Source organism: Ranitomeya variabilis, chromosome 4 (assembly GCF_051348905.1).
Source record: "Ranitomeya variabilis isolate aRanVar5 chromosome 4, aRanVar5.hap1, whole genome shotgun sequence".
Classification (NCBI taxonomy): domain Eukaryota; kingdom Metazoa; phylum Chordata; class Amphibia; order Anura; family Dendrobatidae; genus Ranitomeya; species Ranitomeya variabilis.
This window is the reverse complement of record NC_135235.1, coordinates 603,482,982-603,505,555: the sequence shown is the minus strand read 5'-3', so window position 1 is coordinate 603,505,555 and position 22,574 is coordinate 603,482,982. Positions and strand designations below refer to the sequence as shown.

The window sequence follows — 22,574 nt, the reverse complement described above, 5'->3', positions numbered from 1 at the left end:
ATGGTTACAGCCCCTGGAGTGGAAGATTGTCTTAGAAAAAAAAAAAAAAAAAAAGGGAAAGAAAGAAAAGGTATCCTAGAAGATAATGGATTGTTGTCTATTGCTAGGGCAGGAGAAAGAGTCTCTGAAAGTCTATATAAAATAAATAAATAAATAAATAAATAAAAATTGGAAATTGGGTAGAAGAGAAAAGGAATAGAAAGAATAGAGTTTTGAGTTGTGTATTGCAAAACCATTTTGTTAATGGCGAATGTGTTAAATGTGATAGCAGCCAAAATGGTGGCTCAGAGCCATGTGGTAAATGTAATGGTCGCCATTTTGTTAATGGCCAATGTGTTAAATGTGATAGCAGCCAAAATGGTGGCTCAGAGCCATGTGGTAAATATAATTCTGACGGCAGCCATTTTGTTGGTGGTAAATATAATTCTGACGGCAGCCATCTTGTTGGTGGTAAATATAATTCTGACGGCAGCCATTTTGTTGGTGGTAAATATAATTCTGACGGCAGCCATTTTGTTGGTGGTAAATATAATTCTGACGGCAGCCATTTTGTTGGTGGTAAATATAATTCTGATGGCGGCCATTTCATGGATGGCAAATGTAATTCTGACGGCGGCCATGTTGTGGATGGCGAATGTGCTGCTCCTGGTGGTGAACATCTCAGATTAAGGCTACACGCCACATCACCAAATCCTTGTTACCCAGTAATGACCACTAATGGCCAATACTATATTCCTTCGGGAAATAAAAAGGCTTTACCAATGTTTCCTATCTCAGTGGTTTCCAATGAGGCACCAACCCTTTCTACTATCACTTCCAATGCCAATTTAGCCACACACCCACATGAGATGCTCCAAGCAGCTGCCTCTCCTCCCAATGCTTCCACAACAGCACTCTCATGCAGTCTACATAACCCTATGCCCAGTACCTCACAGGCTGTCTCGCAGCCAAGCGCACACCTGTATGGGACGGTGGCGACTGCATCAAGGGGGGGCTCAATGTGGGAGGGGGATACCAGTAGCACAGGAAGCATAAAGGGGAGGGAATGTTGGCAACCTATTTTTGAAAAAGAACTTCCTGAGGGACCCTTGTTAGTGGTGGGAAAGGGTGATATAACAACAATGGAGACAGACGCTATTGTTAATGCTGCCAATTCTCGGTTAGAGCACAATGGAGGTATAGCTAGAGCTATAATGGAAGCAGGAGGGTGACTATTCGAGCTGACAGTCATATCATTGTTGAGTCACGTGGTCAGATAGCTGTTGGGGACATAGCGGTGACTAAAGCTGGCAATCTTCCATGTAGAATGATCATACATGCTGTGACCCCTACTTATGACCCTATTCATCCAGACGTTAGTGCTCAACAACTTTGTGCAGCAATAACTCGCATTAATGAGGACAGGACTGTTAAAGCTTTTAAGACTGCCTGCGTCACCTGGAGCCCATACCATGATACTGGAGCTGCCCAAATAGAGCCCTTCATTCCAGGACTGTTACCTCCTCCGGCTCCTCATACACAAGGGACTACATCTGCACTCCCGGTGCCATCTCTACTCCCGCCTCAGGTGCCACCGCCAACAGTGCCAATGCTCATGTCTGAGGAGCCCACCCTCTACGTCAAGTTTACACCCCAGCAGGCTGCTACTCTGTTGAACCAAGTTCTAGATCCAGAAAAACAGCCGATGCCTTTCTACAGGAGCATGGTGAGACATGGGACTCTGGTGTTGAGTTCTGCCAAGAACCTAAGACAAGGGCCTCGGATGAGTTGGCTGACCTATCAATTATTATTGTTGCCAAAGGTTTCCAGATGCCTCAAAGCTGATGCAGCCATTGTACGATGACCTCAAGACGTCAGCGTTTCCACTATGTACTAAATCCGTGGAAGCTTTCTACGCTCTTAAACAGGCCATACAGTCTGCACCAGCTCTTGGAATCCCAAATTATCAACTACCTTTTTACTTGTTTGTCAGTGAAGTAGCAGGACATGCTTCCGGAGTCCTAGCACAAAAACATGGGGGAAGAACAAGACCAATCGGCTACTACTCTGCCCGTCTGGACTCTGTGTCTCAAGCTTCCCCGACTTGCCTCAGAGCTGTTCATGCTGCACATATGCTTCTGGACAAAACTTCTGATATCATCAGAGGACATCCAGTTCTCTTAATGGCTCCACACGACATAATTGCTATTGTTGGAACCTAAACATCTGTTGGTGCAGCATCATATGAGACTCCAATGTTGACTCTTGGTTCCGGATAATGTCACTCTTGTCCGCTGCAGCATCTTCAAACTGTCCACGCTGCTTCCTCTTTCCAGGGGGGATGTGGATGATACTGATGCTCTCGGAGAAGATGCCTCTACACACTCAGAGGATCATGACTGTCTTGAACAAATGCATGAAGAAGTAGCCTCCCAGAAAAGCGTGTCTGAAGACCCACTCCCACATGCTGACCTGACGTTCTTCACTGATGGTTCCAGATTTGCAGATGAAACAGGAAGATTCCATACGGGATATGCCGTGGTTACACATGACCAGATCATCTCAGCTGGATCGCTACCACCGCACATGTCTGCACAAGAAGCGGAACTTAAAGCTTTGACACTGGCTTGTCAGGAAGCGACGGAGAAGGTGGTCAACATCTATACGGATTCAAGATACGCTTTTGGAGTGGCTCATGACTTCGGCAGTATCTGGGCAGCCAGAGGATACCTAACGTCCAGTGGAACTCCTGTAAAACATGCTGCTACCATGCAAGAACTTGTAGTCACTCTGAATCTACCTTCAAAGGTTGCAGTGATCGAGATCAAAGCTCACGGGAGACTGGATTCTCCAGAAGCAAGGGGGAACTTCTTTGCTGACAAAACAGAAAAAACCTATGCTGTGGATCCATTTAGGAAAGAGAAAGCAGCGGTGTACGTGTCACAAGACACTGAAGAAGGGATTAAAGGCTCTCTTATGAGAATCATCCATCTACATCAAGACAAGACATCAGATGATGAAAAGAAGTCATGGCAAGAAGGAGGAGCTAAAAAGGATGAACAAAAAGGTCTGTCTACCCCGCAATCTGTACCCTTCAGTGACAGAATGGGCACACGGTATCACCCACAGAGGCAAGAATCAGATGAATGACCTAATTTGGAAGACTTATATGGCACCTGGAATCTCTACTGTTACCCAAAAATATTGCAAGTCCTGCCTTGTGTGTGCAACATGCAATCCAGCACCGCCTCAGAAAGTTACTCAGAAACATTTGGCTAAACCACTTTATCCCTTTCAGAGGATTCAGATTGATCACATTCAAATGCCAAAAGTAGGGAAGTACGAGTATGTACTGGTAGTGACTGACATGTTCTCAGGATGGCCCGAAGCCTATCCAGTAACAAACATGACTGCCAGAGTGACTGTTAAGAGACTGATGACTGAAGTAGTCTGCAGATATGGGGTCCCAGAGGTAATTGAGAGTGACCAAGTACCTGCGTTCACTGCAGCACTGACTAAGGAACTATGGACACTGGTGGGAGCGGATTTGGGTTTACATACTCCATATCACCCACACAGCAGTGGGAAAGTAGAAACACTGAATGGCACCTTGAAAAATAAAATACTGAAAGCCAGTTAGGAGGTCAGACTTCGGACAGACATTTTGCACGTTGCCTTATACTCAGTCAGAAACACTACAAGGGGTCCCACTAAACTCACACCATTCGAGATTCTTTTTGGGGGGCCTCCAAGGTTGGGTCAATATTTTCCACAACAGCTAGCCTTGGGAAGTGATACTCTTGTAAATTCTGTAATTGTTGTTACTAAAGAACTGTCAATAACACATGTACAAGTTTTATCATCCATTCCAGGTCCAGATTCCAGTGACGGTACCCATACTTTCTAACCTGGTGACTACATGCTGGTAAAGAAGTTCATCAGAAAAGACATCCCTGGAGTCGAGATTTGAGGGCCCCTACCAAGTGCTCCTGACTCCTCATACTTCAGTCAGGGTTGCTGAGCGCCTCCTGGATCCATCTCTCACATTATAAACTTGTTTAGACAGTTAGGGACAGAGTAGGATCTGACCTGCTTGTCAAAGTCCAGCTACAAAGGGAGGTTTTCCACAAGGGAAAACTTGTCTCAAACTGGTGAAAACTCCAATTCCCCCCCTCCCGGGCAAGACGGTCAGATCTAGGATGTGTACAACAGGGTTAGTCGCATGTGTATTTTACTCTAAGTAACCATGGAGATGGGAGATTGGAGAGTAATAGATCCAGCAGGTTGGGAAGTCCCGAGGACACTGGTAACACGCTTCGATATACCTCCTCAGTATACCCATAATCGGTCACACATTCTCTGGTGTCTATAGCATCCATATTGTCATGAAGCCTCTGATGTCATAATAACACTTAACATCGATGGGTTAGGGAACCACGGTGGGATCAAGATAAAAGAAAAGGTTAATAAAGTATTTAGGGGGGACTGTTGAGGAGAGCCATAAGATCAAATACTTAATTAACCTCAACACATAAGGTAATGGAGGGAAGCAACCTATAACATGTATTGTTTAACCTTACATAAGTTTTCCTCAGACAAAGTAAGACACTTAAAATGGCTGCCATCTCCTCTACCAGAGCCATGTGCTCAGGTATCCAAGGTGAACAATGAAGACACTGAAGATGGCTGCCATTTCCTGTTTTAGCAGACCATGCGGTCTGGTATCCAAGACGACGCCCACACTGATGACCTCATGGATCCACCCACAGCGACGCCCACTCTGATGACCTCACGGACCAACCCACCTTGATGACCTCATGGATCCGCCCATGGACTTGCTCATGCCCAACCCACTAACCAATGGAATACATCCGATCACTCCCATTTTAGAGCTAACCGAGCCCCCTTACAGGAATATATAACATTGTGTTTTCACTAATAAAAGCCCTTCTTGGAGCTGAGCCACACATTGATCAAGGAGAGTTACAGCTGACTGTGTCTGGTGTATTTCTTTAGTGCACATGATCAATATCCATTAGGCCAGGAGTAGGCAACTAGAGAATTGAACATTTATATTAATTGTTCAACCCTAATAGTACCAACAATCCTGCTCCTGTTTTGAACAGTGACGACTTCCTGCCGATGCAGACCACAGAGTGTCCAGTGATGGAGCCCAGTAAGAATATAGCTTCATTTCTTGTTTTTCCATTTAGGTAAATACATAATGTTGCCCACACAACCCCACTAACTTATAAGGCAATGCCTTTAAAACACTCTTTAAACAAGATTTTCATTCACCTGTCCAGTGTTAGGAGCCATCATTCACCACTCACCTTGCACATCATTCCGGAGTATCTCTGTAAAAACCATAAACAGTGCCTCTTCAAAGCTGGAAACGGTAGCTGGATTGGCCCTGCATGTGATCCTTACCGAGAGGCAAATGGACTCAAACAGGTAATGGTTAAAATGCGGTTTGCTGGGGTTCTACAAACATGAAAAAAAATAGTTAAGTCCAGTGCATGAGCAGGTCTGTCATTGAGCAGCACCATGCGTGGCAACTCACCTTACTGACAGCCAGCAGCTTTTGCGTCAGCTGTGGGATGACCGAGGGGATGTACGGGATTATGGCCTCCTGCAGCAGGGAGAAGCTTCTCATGATTGCTGCAGAAAAGAAAATGGAACAGGTAATGAAGTGGGCGCCACATGCATTCTGCTGCCGCCACTGTGTCCTAGGAAGCATTTTTACCAGTGCACAATGGTACAAGCAAACAGGTTTATGGGGAGTTTTATTTGGAGCAGATCTGCTCCAAAAAGCTTCCAGAAAATTTGTTTTATTTTTAAGCAACGCTTTAAGCATTTTTTTTCTTTTCTATTTAAGATTTAGAAAAATTCCTGGTGGGGGAAAAAAGTGCATGTACTCCAAACTAAGAAGTGTTCAAGAGAAATGCTGCGATCCATGCCTCAGTCCCCCCATCCCCTCAAAAAATAACACTCTTTAAAAGTTGCATTTAGAAAAGAAAGATTCCTCGTTTCGTCAAGCGTTATCCACTCGAAAACTCAGTTCCTGACAGCCTCCAAAAAACTGTGTGCACAGACCCAAAAGTCGCTTTTATTAAATATGTTGGAACTAGGTGGCTCCCTACACTGGTGTTTGGGCAGCCTTAAAGAGATTGGCCACTACTTTTACACAGATACAGTACAGACCAAAAGTTTGGACATCTTCTCATTTAAAGATTTTTGTGTATTTTCATGACTGAAAATAGGGATTTTTGTGTACTCACCGTAAAATCCTTTTCTCCGAGCCATTCATTGTGGGACACAGACCAGGGGTGTATGCTGCTGCCACCAGGAGGCTGACACTAAGTGATACAAAGAAAGTTAGCTCCTCCCCTGCAGTATACACCCTCCTGCTTGCTCTCAGCTAACCAGTTCGGTGCAAAAGCAGTAGATCAATAACATATGAGCGTATAGCATTTCATATTATATATGAGCGTATAGCATGTTACATTATATCTCAGAGTACAGCATGTCAAATTATAAAACAAGCACATGCTAATAATAGGGATGGAGCTGTGTCCCCCAATGAATGGCTCGGAGAAAAGGATTTTACGGTGAGTACACAAAAATCCCTATTTCTCCTTCGCCTCATTGGGGGACACAGACCATGGGACATCTCAAAGCAGTCCCTGGGTGTGGACAACATCAGATAGGGCCGTGTATCCGCTACTTACAAGTGCGCCACTGCGGCCTGCAGATTCCGCCTGCCCAGACTCACACCTGTGGAAGTGTGGGAATTATAGTGCTTCAAGAATGCATGCAGACTAGATGAGTTTGCAAGCTTGCGGCCGTGCTTGCCGACGTCTGGTGCCTAGAGCCCTCAGACAGGGAGATAGGCTGACATCTAGCACGGAAGGACTCCTGGATGGTGAAAAGAATCCACCAGGCTAATATGGCTGATGAAACGGCTAAATCCTTCCTGTGACCGTCAGGAAGCCTACTTCTTACCATCGGGAAGCTCAAGTAAAGTGTCCAACCTTCGGAAGGACGCTGTCCTCGATACGTACCCACTTGGAGCACTCACTTCTTCCAGATTATGGAGAACCCATACCGTTTTGTGGACTAGAGCCGAAAGATGAGAGGACGATGCCCCTGCAACAGTGGGAATACAATATCACCTTGGTAACGAGGGAAGGGGATGGCCTGAGGGCAACCTTGCCTTGATGGTAATAAGGAAAAAAGTCTGAAAGAACAGAGCGGCGAGCTCTGAAGACTCATCATGATGACAAGAACGCAGAGAAAAAAAGGGGAGCGACCTTCCCTGATAGTAAAGTCTGTCCGGATCAAAAAAACAGTCTACTGTAAGATCCCCAGGAACATTAAGGTTCCACAGATCTAATGATATGCGGTAGGGAAGAACTACAGGTGAAGACTCCCTGCGAGAAAGTCCATATTTGCAGTTTTATCGCAATAAGACGGAAAAATACTAGTACCGCAAGCGAGAAAACCTGACATGGTCAGTGCGGGTCCCCAGGATTACTGGGGCCCGTCCTGCTTCCAAAAAGATCTCGGAAGTAGTGGAAGAGGGGTTATGGAAATTGGTACCATGGAAGAACAGAGCATGCACTGCGATGGTCTTGGATCTCGAGGCCGAACCATGAACTGGAGTATATTGGCGTTCAGTTTGGACGCCATCCGACCTACATCTGGAGTACTCCAGTGAAGGCAGATCTGATGGAAGACTTCCGAGTGAAGTTCCCACTTGAGGAGAAACCCTGATGGCTGAATATGTCTGCCGCCCAGTGTTCTACTCCAGGGATATGTACTGCTGAGATCACCGAATGATAGATCTCGGCCCATCAGAGAGTGCGAGATACCTCGGCCATGGCGCTTGACTGTGGGTACCTGCTAGATGATTGACGTGTGGTACAGCCGTGGCATTATCCAATTGAAGACGGATGGTTGACCCGCCTGAAGGCAGTGGACCTGCTGTAGGATTAGCCGTACCGTTCGGGTCCCCAGAGCAATGATCGGGAGAAGAAGACTGGCATTGGTATTCCCTAATAACCATTGGACCAGGAGAAGGCTCTGGATGAGGAAGGAGCTCAAAGACTACCCTTTGAAAGCCTGATTGACTTGCTGAAAACGAGCAGAGCAAAAGAAACGGCTTCCATTGTCGTCCTTTTTCCTCAGAACCCTCCTAGTGAATCGAATGAACCGAGGGAATGAGTGATCACGTGTACGAGCTCCCTGTTGAAGGGCCACTACCTTGACTCGAGAGAGAATTACCATCCTTCTTGTGCACGATCATCCTCAAAAAGGATCTGCTGGGCTGGGAATGAGGAAAACTTGTCTAACTTTAGCTGCTTGTCCAAGTGAGAGGGTATCGCCAGTGATATAGACGACTCAGCGTAGTCCTGGAAGAGCGGCTAGAAAGTCGACCAAATAGGGCAGGACGACCATGCTTCTAGGGTGCAAGAGGCACATGACAACCGCCATGACCCTTGCGGCCACTCTGGTGCGGCAGCCAGGCCCGAAGGGCAAAGTCGTGACTTGAAAATGCTGTTCGCGAATGGAAAGGCGAAGGGATCAATGTAGAGGGGAAAAATCCCGAATGTCGATGGATGCCAGAAACTCCACCTTTTCCTGTTGAAGAAATGGCTGAGCGGAGGAACTCCATCCAAAAAAGGAGGACCTTGCCAAAGGTTGTTAGAAGTTTGAGGTCCAGGAATGGTCTTACTTTTCATTCCCCCTTTTTGGAACCAAGATCCCTTAGATCTAGCCTGTCCTGCGCAACGCTTCCACTGCTGGTTGGGTCTGTAGAAAAGATACGATCCCTTGTTAGTCTCCCGCTCAGAATATTTGATTGGCCAGCTGTACTGTCTTCGGGGACAGGTTACTTGTGTGAATCGAAGTAGTTAAGGTCTCTGACCAGGAGACTATTGGTCAAGCAACCCATGTGGCGGCTAAGGAAGGTTAGAGCGCTGAACCCGAAGCCACAAGAAGGAACGAACCAGATTTGCTATCCAACCGTTTGTGGTATTTTAAATGATGATACATCGGGCAGGGATACTGGTATGTATACCACAAGAAATTCTACCCGGTTAGTCTGCCAAGTGGCAGAATGCTGGGCTGCATCCAGCCATCGTCGTGCAGAGTAGAAAAGTAGGAACCCTCGATCCACCATCCTCTTAACAGGGATGTGGAGAGGAATCATCCACTTTCTTGCATCATCCGCTAAATAGTGGTGATACAAAGGGGGGCACTCGGACGCCAAGAAGGGGTGCCTCTGTACATCCCCAGAGATGAGGTCCCCGGGTGGACAGGGCAGGTTGTCTGGCGTTAGGCCTGGATGCAGAAGAGGATACATGGAGGCGACACTGCATGTGCTCATCTGTTGATGGTGTGTGGGGGGGGGGGGGAAATCGGTGCCCTTTAAAGGACCCGTCGCCCTTAAAAATCAGACCAGGTATGGCATCCCACATAGAGGCTTCTGACCAGTGAATCTCTCGTCAATTTGTTGATGATATAAATAGGCGAGTCCCTCTTTTTCTGAAGCTCTGGCAATCCAAGGCAATATCCGATCCATATTCAGAGCGTTTTTCTCAGCAAATTATAGGGGAGGGATCAGGAAATTAAACTACCATTTTCTAGACGCCTGTACGTTTTTCTAGAAGACTTGCGGCCCCTGCTAGCCGACGGCTCCCGTGTAGGAGAGGGACCATGTATATCGGTCCTGCGAGCACTCCGAGCCACGGAGGGATTCAATCTCTTGGTCATAGAAACCATGGGTTGCGGTTAGTGCAAAGTCCACTGAGGGGGACTAGGTACTCAAGGATAAACTGGGATCAGCCGGAAGGGTCCAGAGCTCAGTTATTGTGACCAGCTTCGGATTGATCATGCCATGCCCTTAAGACCTGTGAATACTGGTCATGCGCCTTTAAGACTAGGGAATACTGGTCGTGCGCCTTTAAGACCAGGAAATACTGGTCTTGTGCCTTTAGGAGGAGGGCATACTGTTCATGTGCCTTTAAGAGCAGGGCATACTGGTCATGTGCCTTTAAGAACCAGGACCTACTGGTCATGTGCCTTTAAAAACCCGGGCCTACTGGTCATGTGCCTTTAAAAACCTGGGCCTACTGGTCACGTGCTTTTAAGACCAGGGCATACTGGTCATGTGCCTTTAAGACCAGGGCATTTTTTAAGGATTACGCCAGAGGTGAAGCCCCTTGAGGAGAACTAGGTACTCTGGGAAGAGCTGGGTTCGGCGGCGGTGGAGGGCTCCTGAGCTCATTTGAACTACCGTATTTTCCGGCGTATAAGACGACTGGGCGTATAAGACGACCCCCCAACTTTACCAGTTAAAATATAAAATCTTCTTAAAAGTCGGGGGTCTTCTTATACACCCTATGTCGTCTTATAGGGCCGGTGAATATGTGCCTTTTGGGGGGGGGGGGGGGGGGAGTGATCCTGATGACGAGGGGGCGTCTCACAGGAAAGTGAGTATCCCCCATTACCTTATCGTAGCGGTGCAGCGTGGGGGTCTCAGTGCTGGGAGTGGCGGCGGCGGCTGCTGTGCTCTGGTGCGGCGGCTGCTGTGCTCTGGTGCGGCGGCTGCTGTGCTCTGGTGCGGCGGCTCCTCTTCTGTGTGGGGCCTCTGTGCTGTGCGGTGGCGGCGGCATATCTTTATCCAGTTGGGGCTCCTCCGGCATCTCCTTAGCCCTGGAGGCCCCGCCGCAACTCCATGAGTGCAATGCAGCGGCCATTTTCCCGGAGGCAGCTCAATAGGTGCGATGCGGTGGCCTCCGGGAAAATGGCCGCTGCTCAGATTCAGATCTCGTCCCGAAATCTCGGGACACGAGATCTGAATCTGAGCAGCGGCCATTTTCCCGGAGGCCACCACATTGCACCGATGGAGTTGCGGCGGGGCCTCCAGGGCTAAGGAGATGCCGGAGGAGCCCCAACTGGATAAAGATACGCCGCTGCCGCCGCCACCTCACAGCACAGAGGCCCCACACAGAAGAGGAGCCGCCGCACCAGAACACAGCAGCCGCCGCCGCTCCCAGCACTGACACCCCCACGCTGCACCGCTAGGATAAGGTAATGGGGATTACTCACTTTCCTGTGAGACGCCCCCTCGTCATCAGGATCACTCCCCCTCCCCACCCACCATATACACCGGCGTACAAGTCGATTCCCGGCGTATAAGACGACCCCCGACTTTTAAGAAGATTTTCGGGGGTTAAAAAGTCGTCTTATACGCCGGAAAATACGGTAAGTACTCTGGGAAAGGTGACCGGCTTCTGGCTGGTCATGACTTAAAGAGCAGAGAATGCTGGTAATGTGCTCCTTTTAAACTAGGGAACCTTTAAGACCTGGGAATGCTGGTCATGTGTTTTTTAAAAAGCCAGGGAAAGCTGGACATGTACCTATAAGCCCAGCGACTACTGGGCATGCGTCTTTAACCCCTTCAGGACGCGGCCCTTTTTCGTTTTTGCGTTTTCGTTTTTCGCTCCCCTCCTTCCCAGAGCCATCACTTTTTTATTTTTCCGTCAATATGGTCATGTGAGGGCTTATTTTTTGCGGGACGAGTTGTACTTTTGAACGACACCATTGGTTTTACCATGTCTTGTACTAGAAAACCGGAAAAAAATTCCAAGTGTGGTGAAATTGCAAAAAAAGTGCAATCCCACACTTGTTTTTTGTTTGGCTTTTTTTCTATCTTCAATAAATGCCAACAACTGACCTGATATTATGATTCTCCACGTCATTATGAGTTCATAGACACCTAACATGACCAGGTTATTTTATATCTAAGTGGTGAAAAAAAATTCAAAACTTTGCAAAAAAAAAAAAAAGGCGCCATTTTCCGATACCCGTAGCGTCTCCATTTTTCGGGATCTCAGGTCAGGTGAGGGCTTATTTTTTGCGTGCCGAGCTGACATTTTTAGTGATACCACCTTTGTGCAGATACGTTCTTTTGATCGCCTGTCATTGCATTTTAATGCAATGTCGCGGCAACAAAAAAACCCCGTAATTCTGGCGTTTCAAATTTTTTTCTCACTACGCTGTTTAGCGATCAGGTTAATCCTTTTTTTTTATTGATAGATCGGGCGATTCTGAATGCGGCGATACCAAATATGTGTAGGTTTGATTGATTTTTTTTTTTTAATTGTTTTATTTAGGATGGGGCGAAAGGGGGGTGATTTAAACTTTCATATTTTTTTATTTTTTTTCATATTTTTAAAAACATTTTTTTTACCTTGTGCCATGCTTCAATAGCCTCCATGGGAGGCTAGAAGCTGGCACAACTCGATCGGCTCAGCAACATAGGAGCGATCGTCAGATCTCTGCTATGTAGCTGAAATGCAGGATTGCTATGAGCGCCGACCACAGGAGGGCGCACCCAGCAGGCCGGCATCGGTTACTGTCCTGACACATCGCCGAACCCCAATCATGTGACAGGGGTCGGCGATGTGCTGATTTCCGGCCGCACAGCCGGAAGCGGTAGTTAAATGCCGCGGTCAGCGTTTGACAGCGGCATTTAACAGGTTAATAGCGGCGGGTGAATCGCGATTTCACCCGCCGCTATTGCGCGCACATGTCAGCTGTACAAAACAGCTGACATGTCGCGACTTTGATGTGGGCTCAGCGCCGGAGCCCACATCAAAGGGGGAGACACGACATGCGCAGTAATAGTACGGCGCATGTCGTGAAGGGGTTAAGACCAGGAAATGCGGTCATGTACCCTTAAGTCCCGTGCCTTTAAGACAAGAGCTTGCTGGAAAACCAGAGATTGCAGGTCTTAAGTATTAAAAACAGGGAACGCTAGTCCCTTTATGCTGCCGGGGTGCGTGCGGGGGAGGGGTGTGGAGGGAGGATTCTCCTTACCGAGATTCTGAGTCCCCCGTCTGGAATAGCGCTGTCTTCAGCGCTGAGTACCGCCGGTGAGATGCCGCAGCCACTTCCGGATGAGCTTGTGTCCGGAAATGGCAGGAGGAAGAAGATGGCCGCCGAGAATAGAGCTCTCGTCCTGAATGAGAGGCGCCTGAATGGGGGGCAGAGCCTGAAGCGCGGCCTGGCATGGGCGGAGTTCCGGGTTGCGGCCTACACAAACCCGAAGCCGGGGGCTAAATTTTTGAAGACAGCCGGCGCCGAACGAGGGAAAAAAACGCCGGTTGCGCAGAGCCCTCCAACCGCTCGAGTCCCGGCACTTACCCCAGTATGCAGCTTTGTTCAGCAGGTCAGAAGGTAGAAAAAGATCCTGTGCTGTTTGGACGGTGCAGGGACAAAGAAAAAACCCTCAATCCCTCGTCCCTTTAGCAGGGAGGTGGAAAGGAACCGTCTGCCTCCTTGTACCATCCGCTTTAAAGGTAAGGTACCGCGTTTGTAGATCATTAATAAATCACTGTAATGTAGCATAACATGCTGCTATAACCAAGTTTTAAATGCATGTGAAACAGATTTCGTGTGTTATATGTGTTTAAAGAAGGAACTGGGGGCTGACATCTTGGTTTTGCAGCAGTAGCAGGGCACTAACAGTGTCATTTTACAGCACCCCATGGACATAGGAGATAATAGACCGGCTAGGACCCTATCTTTAACATTGGAGAGGTGTTAGCAGTGAGCTGGGCACGCCTCTGTGGGCTGCACAACTCACTGCTGTAGGTGTGACTAGCAGCCATTTTATTATAGCCCAGTGCTCTCTGCCCAGCTCCACTTACTCTCTATCACAGGAGCTCCATTCCCAGCCTGCAGAGAGAGGTGACACCTGTCTCTGCCATACAATGTATCTCTCCCCTCCCTCCACAATGCCTGGCCATTCACTGCAGACCTGGAGCTCCTGCTTATTACTGAGGGATGAGTCACAGACAGCTCTGCACAGACAATGCTGCTCCATACACACCACATAAACTAACTGTGCTTCTGATGCAGTAACTGCTGGTGATAGCAGATCACAGTTCAGTCACACACAAAATGGCTCTGTCCTGTGATGCTGCTCTTCATTCTGCCCCAGGGATACTAGACCACCCAAAAGGGGAGGGAAATGCTGATGTCAGCAGTTACTGCCCAGATTTTCCAGCTAACAGTAAAGCTGGTAAGTAAGTCTTACTATAGCTGCTTGAGGTCTAAAACGGAAAATGCTCCCCCTAGTGGTCAATATATATATTTGTAAGAAAATATATAATATTTTTCATATAGAAATGTTTACAAACAGTGCAAACATTGCAATAATACATTTTATTTACTATTTTAAGCTTAATTTCACAAAAAAAACAAACTACAAGAAAACTGGTGGCACCTTCCCTTTAAATAGTGGTGGTGCAGTGGGGGCTGCTCGGACGCCACAGTGGGAAGGGTGCCTCTGAACAGCCGAGGGTAAAACCTGGTGGGCAGGGCTGATGTCCGGCAATAGGCCTGGCTGCAGAAGAGGATACTGGAGGTGACACTCCAGTGCTCGTCTGATAAGGGAGAGGGGAGATCGGTGCCCTTGAAGGGGCCCGTCGCCCCTAGAATCAGCTCAGGTAGTGGCTTCCCACGTCGCTGGAGAGGATACGGAGAGGTAAAACTCCCGTGCTCGCCTGTTGTTGGTTCGGGGAGATCAGAACACGAAAGAATCCGTCGCCCCCTTCGTCCGTTGTAAAAGGTAAAAAGGTAAAAGTAAAAAGAGTTCTTTGGGTCTGAATAGCAGACCCGTCCGTGTGCCTCCTACGGACACTAAGCAAGAACTGGTTAGCTGAGAGCCAGCAGGAGGATGTATACTGCAGGGGAGGAGAGAACTTTCTTTGTATCACTTAGTGTCAGCCTCCTGGTGGCAGCAGCATACACCCACGGTCTGTCCCCCCCAATGAGGCGAAGGAGAAATTGTACATTCACACTGAAGGCATCAAAACTATGAATTAACACATGTGGAATTATATACTTAAGAAAAAATTGTGAAACAACTGAAATTATGTCTTACATTCTAGGTTCTTCAAAGTAGCCACCTTTTGCTTTGATGACTGCTTTGCACACTCTTGGCATTCTCTTGATGAACTTCAAGAGGTAGTCACCGGAAATGGTTTTCACTTCACAGGTGTGCCCTGTCAGGTTTAATAAGTGGGATTTCTTGCCTTATAAATGGTGTTGGGACCATCAGTTGTGTTGTGCATTAGTCTGGTGGATACACAGCTGATAGTCCTACTGAATAGACTGTTAGAATTTGTATTATGGCAAGAAAAAAGCAGCTAAGTAAAGAAAAACGAGTGGCCATCAATTACTTTAAGAAATGAAGGTCAGTCAGTCCGAAAAATTGGGAAAACTTTGAAAGTGTCCCCAAGTGCAGTGGCAAAAACCAACAAGCGCTACAAAGAAGTCCTAAATACAGATACCACTGATCCATATCAAAATAGAACCTCACACAGGGATATACCCTAAAGATGGACATAGGTTACAAGGACAAAACTCCACTATTCAATATATCCTACAACAAACTGGAGTATAAACAACGCCCCCCGAGGAAGCCGAACGCGAAACGCGCGTCGGGGCTGTTGGACGGACATTGGCACCAATGTATGGTTAAGACAGGCATGGGTAGAGGGTCTTCAGCTCAGTTTTGGTTAGGTGAGCAGTTATACTATACACGAGCACTGCTCTATTAAGCACTATGCACTTTGTATGATATAACAAACCACTCCTGATATGTATCTGGAGCTGATATGTTTTTCTGCCAGCCTCACATAACCATGGTGTGACTTTCAGTGTTGTACGTCCTATGTACATTAGCTCTGCGTATACTTTATCCTTGTATTGTGTACCTATTTGTACTGTTCTATTTATAATAAAATTTATTACCTATTTTATACCGATGGGTTGTTTATACTCCAGTTTGTTGTAGGATATATTAAGCGCTACAAAGAAACTGGCTCACATGAGGACTGCCCCATGAAAGGAAGACCAAGAGTCACCTCTGCTTCTGAGGATAAGTTTATCCGAGTCACCAGCCTCAGAAATCGCAGGTTAACAGCAGCTCAGATTAGAGACCAGGTCAATGCCACACAGAGTTCTAGCAGCAGACACATCTCTACAACAACTGTTAAGAGACTTTGTGCAGCAGGCCTTCATGGTAAAATAGCTGCTAGGAAACCACTGCTAAGGACAGGCAACAAGCAGAAGAGACTTGTTTGGGCTAAAGAACACAAGGAATGGACATTAGACCAGTGGAAATCTGTGCTTTGGTCTGATGAGTCCAAATTTGAGATCTTTGGTTCCAACCACCGTGTCTTTGTGTGATGCAGAAAAGGTGAACGGATGGACTCTATATGCCTCGTTCCCACCGCGAAGCATGGAGGAGGAGGTGTGATGGTGTGGGGGTGCTTTGCTGGTGACACTGTTGGGGATTTATTCAAAATTGAAGGCATACTGAACCAGCATGGCTACCACAGCATCTTGCAGCGGAATGCTATTCCATCCGGTTTGCGTTTAGCTGGACCATAAATTTAATTTTTCAATAGGACAATGACCCCAAACACACCTCCAGGCTGTGTAAGGGCTATTTGACCAAGAAGGAGAGTGATGGGGTGCTACGCCAGATGACCTGGCCTCCAGTCACCAGACCTGAACCCAATCGAGATGGTTTGGGGTGAGCTGGACCGCAGAGTGAAGGCAAAAGGGCCAACAAGTGCTAAGCATCTCTGGGAACTCCTTGAAGATTGTTGGAAGACCATTGCCGGTCACTACCTCTTGAAGCTCATCAAGAGAATGCCAAGAGTGTGCAAAGCAGTCATCAAAGCAAAAGGTGGCTACTTTGAGGAACCTAGAATATAAGACATAATTTCAGATGTTTCACACTTTTTTGTTAAGTATATAATTCCACATGTGTTAATTCATAGTTTTGATGCCTTCAGTGTGAATTTACAATTTTCATAGTCATGAAAATACAGAAAAATCTTTAAATGAGAAGGTGTGTCCAAACTTTTGGTCTGTACTGTAGATGATCCTTCCTAAGGATAGGTTATGTCTGATAGGCCGACACCTGTCAGCCCTGCCAATTACCTGTTATTGGTGTCGGCAGCAGCCAGTACTCACTTGCCGAGCTGCTCCATCTTCTGATAGTGGCCACCGTAGGGTATTACACATCTGTCTCCTAATGGTTTGAATAGGAGGCGAATGTGCAGTACCAAGCCTTGGCCACTATTAGACGGCAGAGCAGCTCCGCAAGAAACTACTTCCAACCAGCGGCCGCCATCGACACAAACAACAGCTGATTGGCTGGGGTACAGGGTGTCGGGTACAGGGTGTCGGACCCCGGCCGATCAGACATTGATGACCTATCCCAAGGAAAGGTCATCAATGTAAAAGTACATCTCTTTAAAATCTGCACCTTTATTGCATTACTTCTCTTGTATACTGCACTTTAAGGCAAAACTACCTAAGCAAGTCTCAGAAATGTAAAGACCTCCCTGGAAAAAAACAAAAGAACATAAGAGAACGAGTATAGCATTCATTAGTGCATGGCAGGTGGACTTCGCAGGCCATTAATGACTACAGCATGCAGCTATGACAAAAGTGCTCCAAAACAACACAAAGGGCCGCAAGTACAGAGGTGACATGTGCCTTTCTCCTAGTGCTCGCTCACCGCTTACCTTTCATGATGTATTCGTTCTCGCAGGAGCCGGGTAATGAGAGCGCTTTGAACAGATTTGACAGAAGTTGTTCTGTGTAAGGTAACATGTCAGCAGCAGAGATGCTGGGGATAAAGATGCCATATTGCACTTTAAATTACACTCACTACAAGGAATCTGATCTATAGCACAGAAGACACCGCATTTGACACACAGAAAATTCCCCAAGAAAGGAAAAGGCTGGTGCCAGACACCCCCTTAGACCAGTCTGGCAACAGCCCATCTCCCAGAGAAGCAAAGCGTCAGCCGTGTTGATTGTAGACAGACGTTTAAATATTTTGCCAGCATCGCAACACTGGTGAAAAACTCTGCGTCTAACGAACAAGCCAGTTACAGAGGTACGATTGTGTCACAGAAGGGGCACACGAGGACTGACAGATAGCAGGAGCTTACAGGGTGGTGTTGGCACCTCCTCGCATGGTGAAAAATCGCTCCAGGGCATGCGCTGCATACGTGTGCACAACAATACTCTCTGCCTGCAGGTGAGAGATCAGCAAAGGAATTGCCACCAGCAACTGATCTTTAGGAACCTGCAAAATACAGAAGACATGAGTGCGTCTGCAGGGAGGCCACTCGACATTCATTCATTACATGTCAGGAACACAAATCACACCTAGTGGGTTTAAAATGGTGTTGAGCCATTTTTCTGGTGTAAAACGTCACAAATTATGCTGCACACCATATTTGCAACCTTTCTGCATAAACAAGAGGGATTAAAGGAGAAGTAATAGTGGCGATAGCGTCACCAAGTTACCTGATTCCTGAAGAACATGATGTACTTGATCCCATCGGCTTTCAGCACAGGATATTCATTAACTGGAAAAATTAAATATGAGTATAGACTAGAAGGATCCAGACAGGTAACATACACCCCAGTTATACAGCCCCTTCCCGTCTGAGAACATTTTCATTTTTTTTCTCCGTTCTTCAAAGTCATATTGTTTTGTTTTTTCTTCACACAGACCTCACTGTATGAGGTTGTTTTTCCCATTTTACAGGATGACATTGTAGTTTTAAATAATGGTGTGGACTTACCATGTAATGTACTGAAAAATAGGAAAAAAAAATCTAAGTAGGCTAAAACGGTAAAAATGGTATATACTTTAGTGGTTTCCTGATGAAGGAGTCATAGTAGTGAATAAAGCCACTTTTCATCTGAATATCCATTTGGACTTCTATCTTTCAAGCAGCACAGAGTTAATCCACCTTTTTATCCCATTTTTTTTTTTTTTTCTTTACTCTGGCTGGTCACGAGGAGACCGGTGGATCTGCAGCAGCTGATATTTCTGTGAGCCTGTGTTTGGGCTCTATCTGGTGAGTAAAATCTGATTACAGGTATCTCTTAATACCCAGATAAGGCCCTATTGCGCTTTTACTTTCCTTCCAGCTTTTTATTAAAATGGTAAAAATAAAATTCTCTGTGCTTTGTTTTCAGATGCAAAGTAAAAATAACTAGTTGACATGACTCTTCAAACCAGTATGATTACAGTGATGAACTTGTAAAGTGAGTGTTAGTTTTAGAAGTTTAAAAAAAAAAAGTTTGAAGAAAAATGACAGTTCTCATTAGATACTGCACTGGCCATGCATACATGTCCATGCGTATTACTCACTGTTTGCAGACTTGAGATCCGGAAGGATGTGATTGATGAAGAATTCTGTTAAGTTGACGAGTTCATTAGCTTGTGTTATACCGTGCTGTGGAGAGAAAGACAGACAAGTCAGTCACCAACAATATCCATGAGGGCAGCTTGAACTGGATAAGAGTGCTGCATTTAGGACTGACTATATATACACACTATAGATAAATGGGCATGCTGTAGCAGAGAAGAGGCGCACACACATATATTACACACACACACACACACACACACACACACACACACACACACACACACACACACACACACACACACACGGTCCATCAGACCTTCTGCGTTTGGGCCTTTGATGCCAGCGACGTCACTAGGTAGATGGCAGCATCTTTGTGCTTCCAGTTGACAGACGGGTTTTTGGCATATTCCTGGAGCATGGAGCTGACGTAACATGAGAAGATATTGGTGACTGGACCCTCAAAAAACTTGCACAAACCGCGAACTAGATCACAAGCAGCGCGGCGTCTGGTATCAATATCTGGGTCAAGGTGAAAAAAAGAAATTTAGTTGGCAGGAAATACCCACACTAATCTGCAATGGTAATTCAAAGAGAGTCTGCCTATATATGCATCACATTAGCAGGCATTTTAAAGAAGTTGTCTACCTTAAAAGGGACTTTTTATTAATGTCCTTCTTACATGCATGAATTCTGGACTAAAATTATTTTGCAATTGGATTTCATTAAAAATTTTGCACTGTGAGGCTTCTACAGGCTCTTTGTTACTCGTCACACATTCAACTTTGATGTGGTCCTTGGTCAAAAATTAGCTGAGAGGAGCTCAGAATAAAAGGATATAAGAGTTGCAACCTCCTCCAGCTACTGTCGTAGTGAGCTGATTGACAGATTCTCAGTTAACTCATATGTAGTGTTGAGCGATACTTTCCGATATCGGAAAGTATCGGAATCGGAAAGTATCGGCCGATACCGTCACAGTATCGGAATCCAATCCGATACCGATACCCGATCCCAATGCAAGTCAATGGGACGAAAATATCGGAATTAAAATAAACCCTTTATACACTTGTAGGTTCATTCTACATGAAGGAAAACAACTAAGAATAATGTAGGATGTATTGGGGGACGTGGCGGAGACATTAAAGGCACAGAGGTTTAGCCCAATCTAATAGAATAGCAGGATTTTTTTTTTTTTTTTATGACGTTCGGCGTTAGAAAGAATTTGACTATGTTATTTTTTTTTTTTATGTCAGATATTGATGTTTCACTACTTCCACGCCCTTCACCTTCTTTTTTACTTCTCCCACGCTTTCTTCTTCATTATCCTCATCATCAGCTTCTTTGACATCAACTTCTTCACCTTCTTCATCTTCTTCTTCATCTTCTACCTATTATTTTTTGGGTTACATTGTTCATATTCTTTTTATTTTACTATTATCTTCATCATATTCTACTTCTTCATCATATTCTTATTTGTGACAGGCATTCCCGTAGTTGTTATCTATAAAAGTTTGAAGATTACACCTTCCGTTCTGCCTGTCACAAAACAGTTACATTTGTCCGCGTTCAGTTTGGCCTGCAGCATCAGGCTTTATCCAGGGGCACCACGAGGAGGAACGGACTCACCCCCATACACTGCTTAGTCTTCTTCTGCTTATAATTTACATAATATTTTTTGCTCTGATATTTTGTGTTATGCTTAATGTCCTTCTGCTCTTTGTTCTGCAGCCTCTTGTTCTTCTGCTTCTCGGTCTTCCAGGTCGTCGTCGTCTCCAGGGTCGTCGTCTCCGGGGTCGTCGTCATCGGGGTCGTCTCCGGGGTCGTCGTCATCGGGGTGGTCTTCAGGGTCATCGTCTCCAGGGTCGTCGTCATCACGGTGGTTGTCGTCTCTGGTGTCGTCGTCATCTTAGGGGTGGTCTTCCGGGTCATCGTGTTTAGTCTCTTGAACTTGGAAATGCAGCAGAAGGTACAAGAAGGCTGAGAGAATGCCGAGAACCAGCTGATGGAACTGGAGCTCAGATGGCTACCCGAAGGTCCAAGAGCCAATGGAACGACCGAGGACCAGCTGACGTTACTGGAACCCGGTTACTAAGCAGGAGGTACCCGTGCTGAAAGCACTACCAAGGACCACCTGACGTTGGTGGAACTCAGATACCCAGAGGGAGGCACCTAAGCCAAAGGCTCTGCCCGGAACCAGCTGACGGTACTGGAACCAGGATGGGGAGCAGAAGGTACAAGAGCAAAAGACACTGCCGAGAACCAGCTGACGGTGCTGGAACCCGGATGGGTAGCCGAAGGTCCAAGAGCCAATGGAACTACCGAGGACCAGCTGACGTTACTGGAACCCGGTTACTAAGCAGGAGGTACCCGTGCCTGAAAGCACTACCAAGGACCACCTGACGTTGGTGGAACTCGGATACCAAAGGGAGGCACCTAAGCCAAAGGCTCTGCCCGGAACCAGCTGACGGTACTGGAACCAGGATGGGGAGCAGAAGGTACAAGAGCAAGTGTCTGCGTGGCTTTTGCAGGACACGATGCCGGCTGCACAGCAGGGGAACAGCTGGCGGTGCTGAACCCCACTGACACATTGGCTGGTGTTTTTCTCTGTGCAGCTAGCACATCTGGGCCCCAACTGGCGGTGTGTTAGAGCCCAGGGACAGCAGGAGAAGGAGGAGGAGCAGGAGCAGGGGGAGGGGAGTGTAGGCCGAAGCCTGCACTGGCGGCAGCTTTGGGTGTGTTGTGTCTGCGTGGCGGTCGCAGGACACGTTGCCGGCTACACAGCAGGGGAACAGCTGGCGGTGCTGGACCCCACTGACACATTGGCGAGGTGTTTGGCTCTGTGCAGCCAGCACTTCCGGACAGCAACGAGCGGTGTTGTAGCCCGGGCTCTGCAGGGGGAGCAGAGTGTAGGCCGAAGCCTACTTGAACCAATTTCAAAGGTAACCTTTAACCCCCCCTCAGGGGTTAGAAAGTAGAAGAGCCACAGCTTATGCAGCAGTAGTGCTGCGCAAGTCAAAGGTTGCTCTTGTAATTTTTCTCCTTGCACACGCTGAATGGAACACGTATAACATTTAGCCCTTTATACAGTCAAACTGTGTAATGGAGGCGAGAGTTCCCTTTGTAATGAGACGCAGCACAGATGTCAAGAATCCCACCTTGGTGCTGGGTGCAGCCTCCTGAGCGTTGTTATTTGCTGTACAGGAGTCTGCGCTGTCGTGTTATCCCCTGGCCTAGCGCCGTTAGCGCTGCCCATCTTCTGACATCATTTAATGTCGGCCGTTGCGGTTCGCGATGACCATGAATCCCAGCCCCGCAGTGTCTTAACAT

General features: G+C 46.9%; 1 protein-coding gene across 3 annotated transcripts in view; it reads right to left on the bottom strand.

The window, feature by feature from the left end:
- Positions 1–22,574, bottom strand: part of CSE1L (chromosome segregation 1 like) — a 119,012-nt gene that overhangs the window by 46,125 nt on the left and 50,313 nt on the right. For all 3 annotated transcript variants that reach the window (XM_077253300.1, XM_077253301.1, XM_077253302.1), the window contains exons 13-19: positions 19,567–19,769; positions 19,250–19,334; positions 18,394–18,455; positions 18,033–18,169; positions 17,601–17,704; positions 5,543–5,640; positions 5,313–5,463 (exon numbers count right to left, since the gene is read on the bottom strand). In XM_077253300.1, coding sequence (XP_077109415.1) covers positions 5,313–5,463; positions 5,543–5,640; positions 17,601–17,704; positions 18,033–18,169; positions 18,394–18,455; positions 19,250–19,334; positions 19,567–19,769 — 840 coding nt within the window. The remainder of the gene's footprint in view (positions 1–5,312; positions 5,464–5,542; positions 5,641–17,600; positions 17,705–18,032; positions 18,170–18,393; positions 18,456–19,249; positions 19,335–19,566; positions 19,770–22,574) is intronic.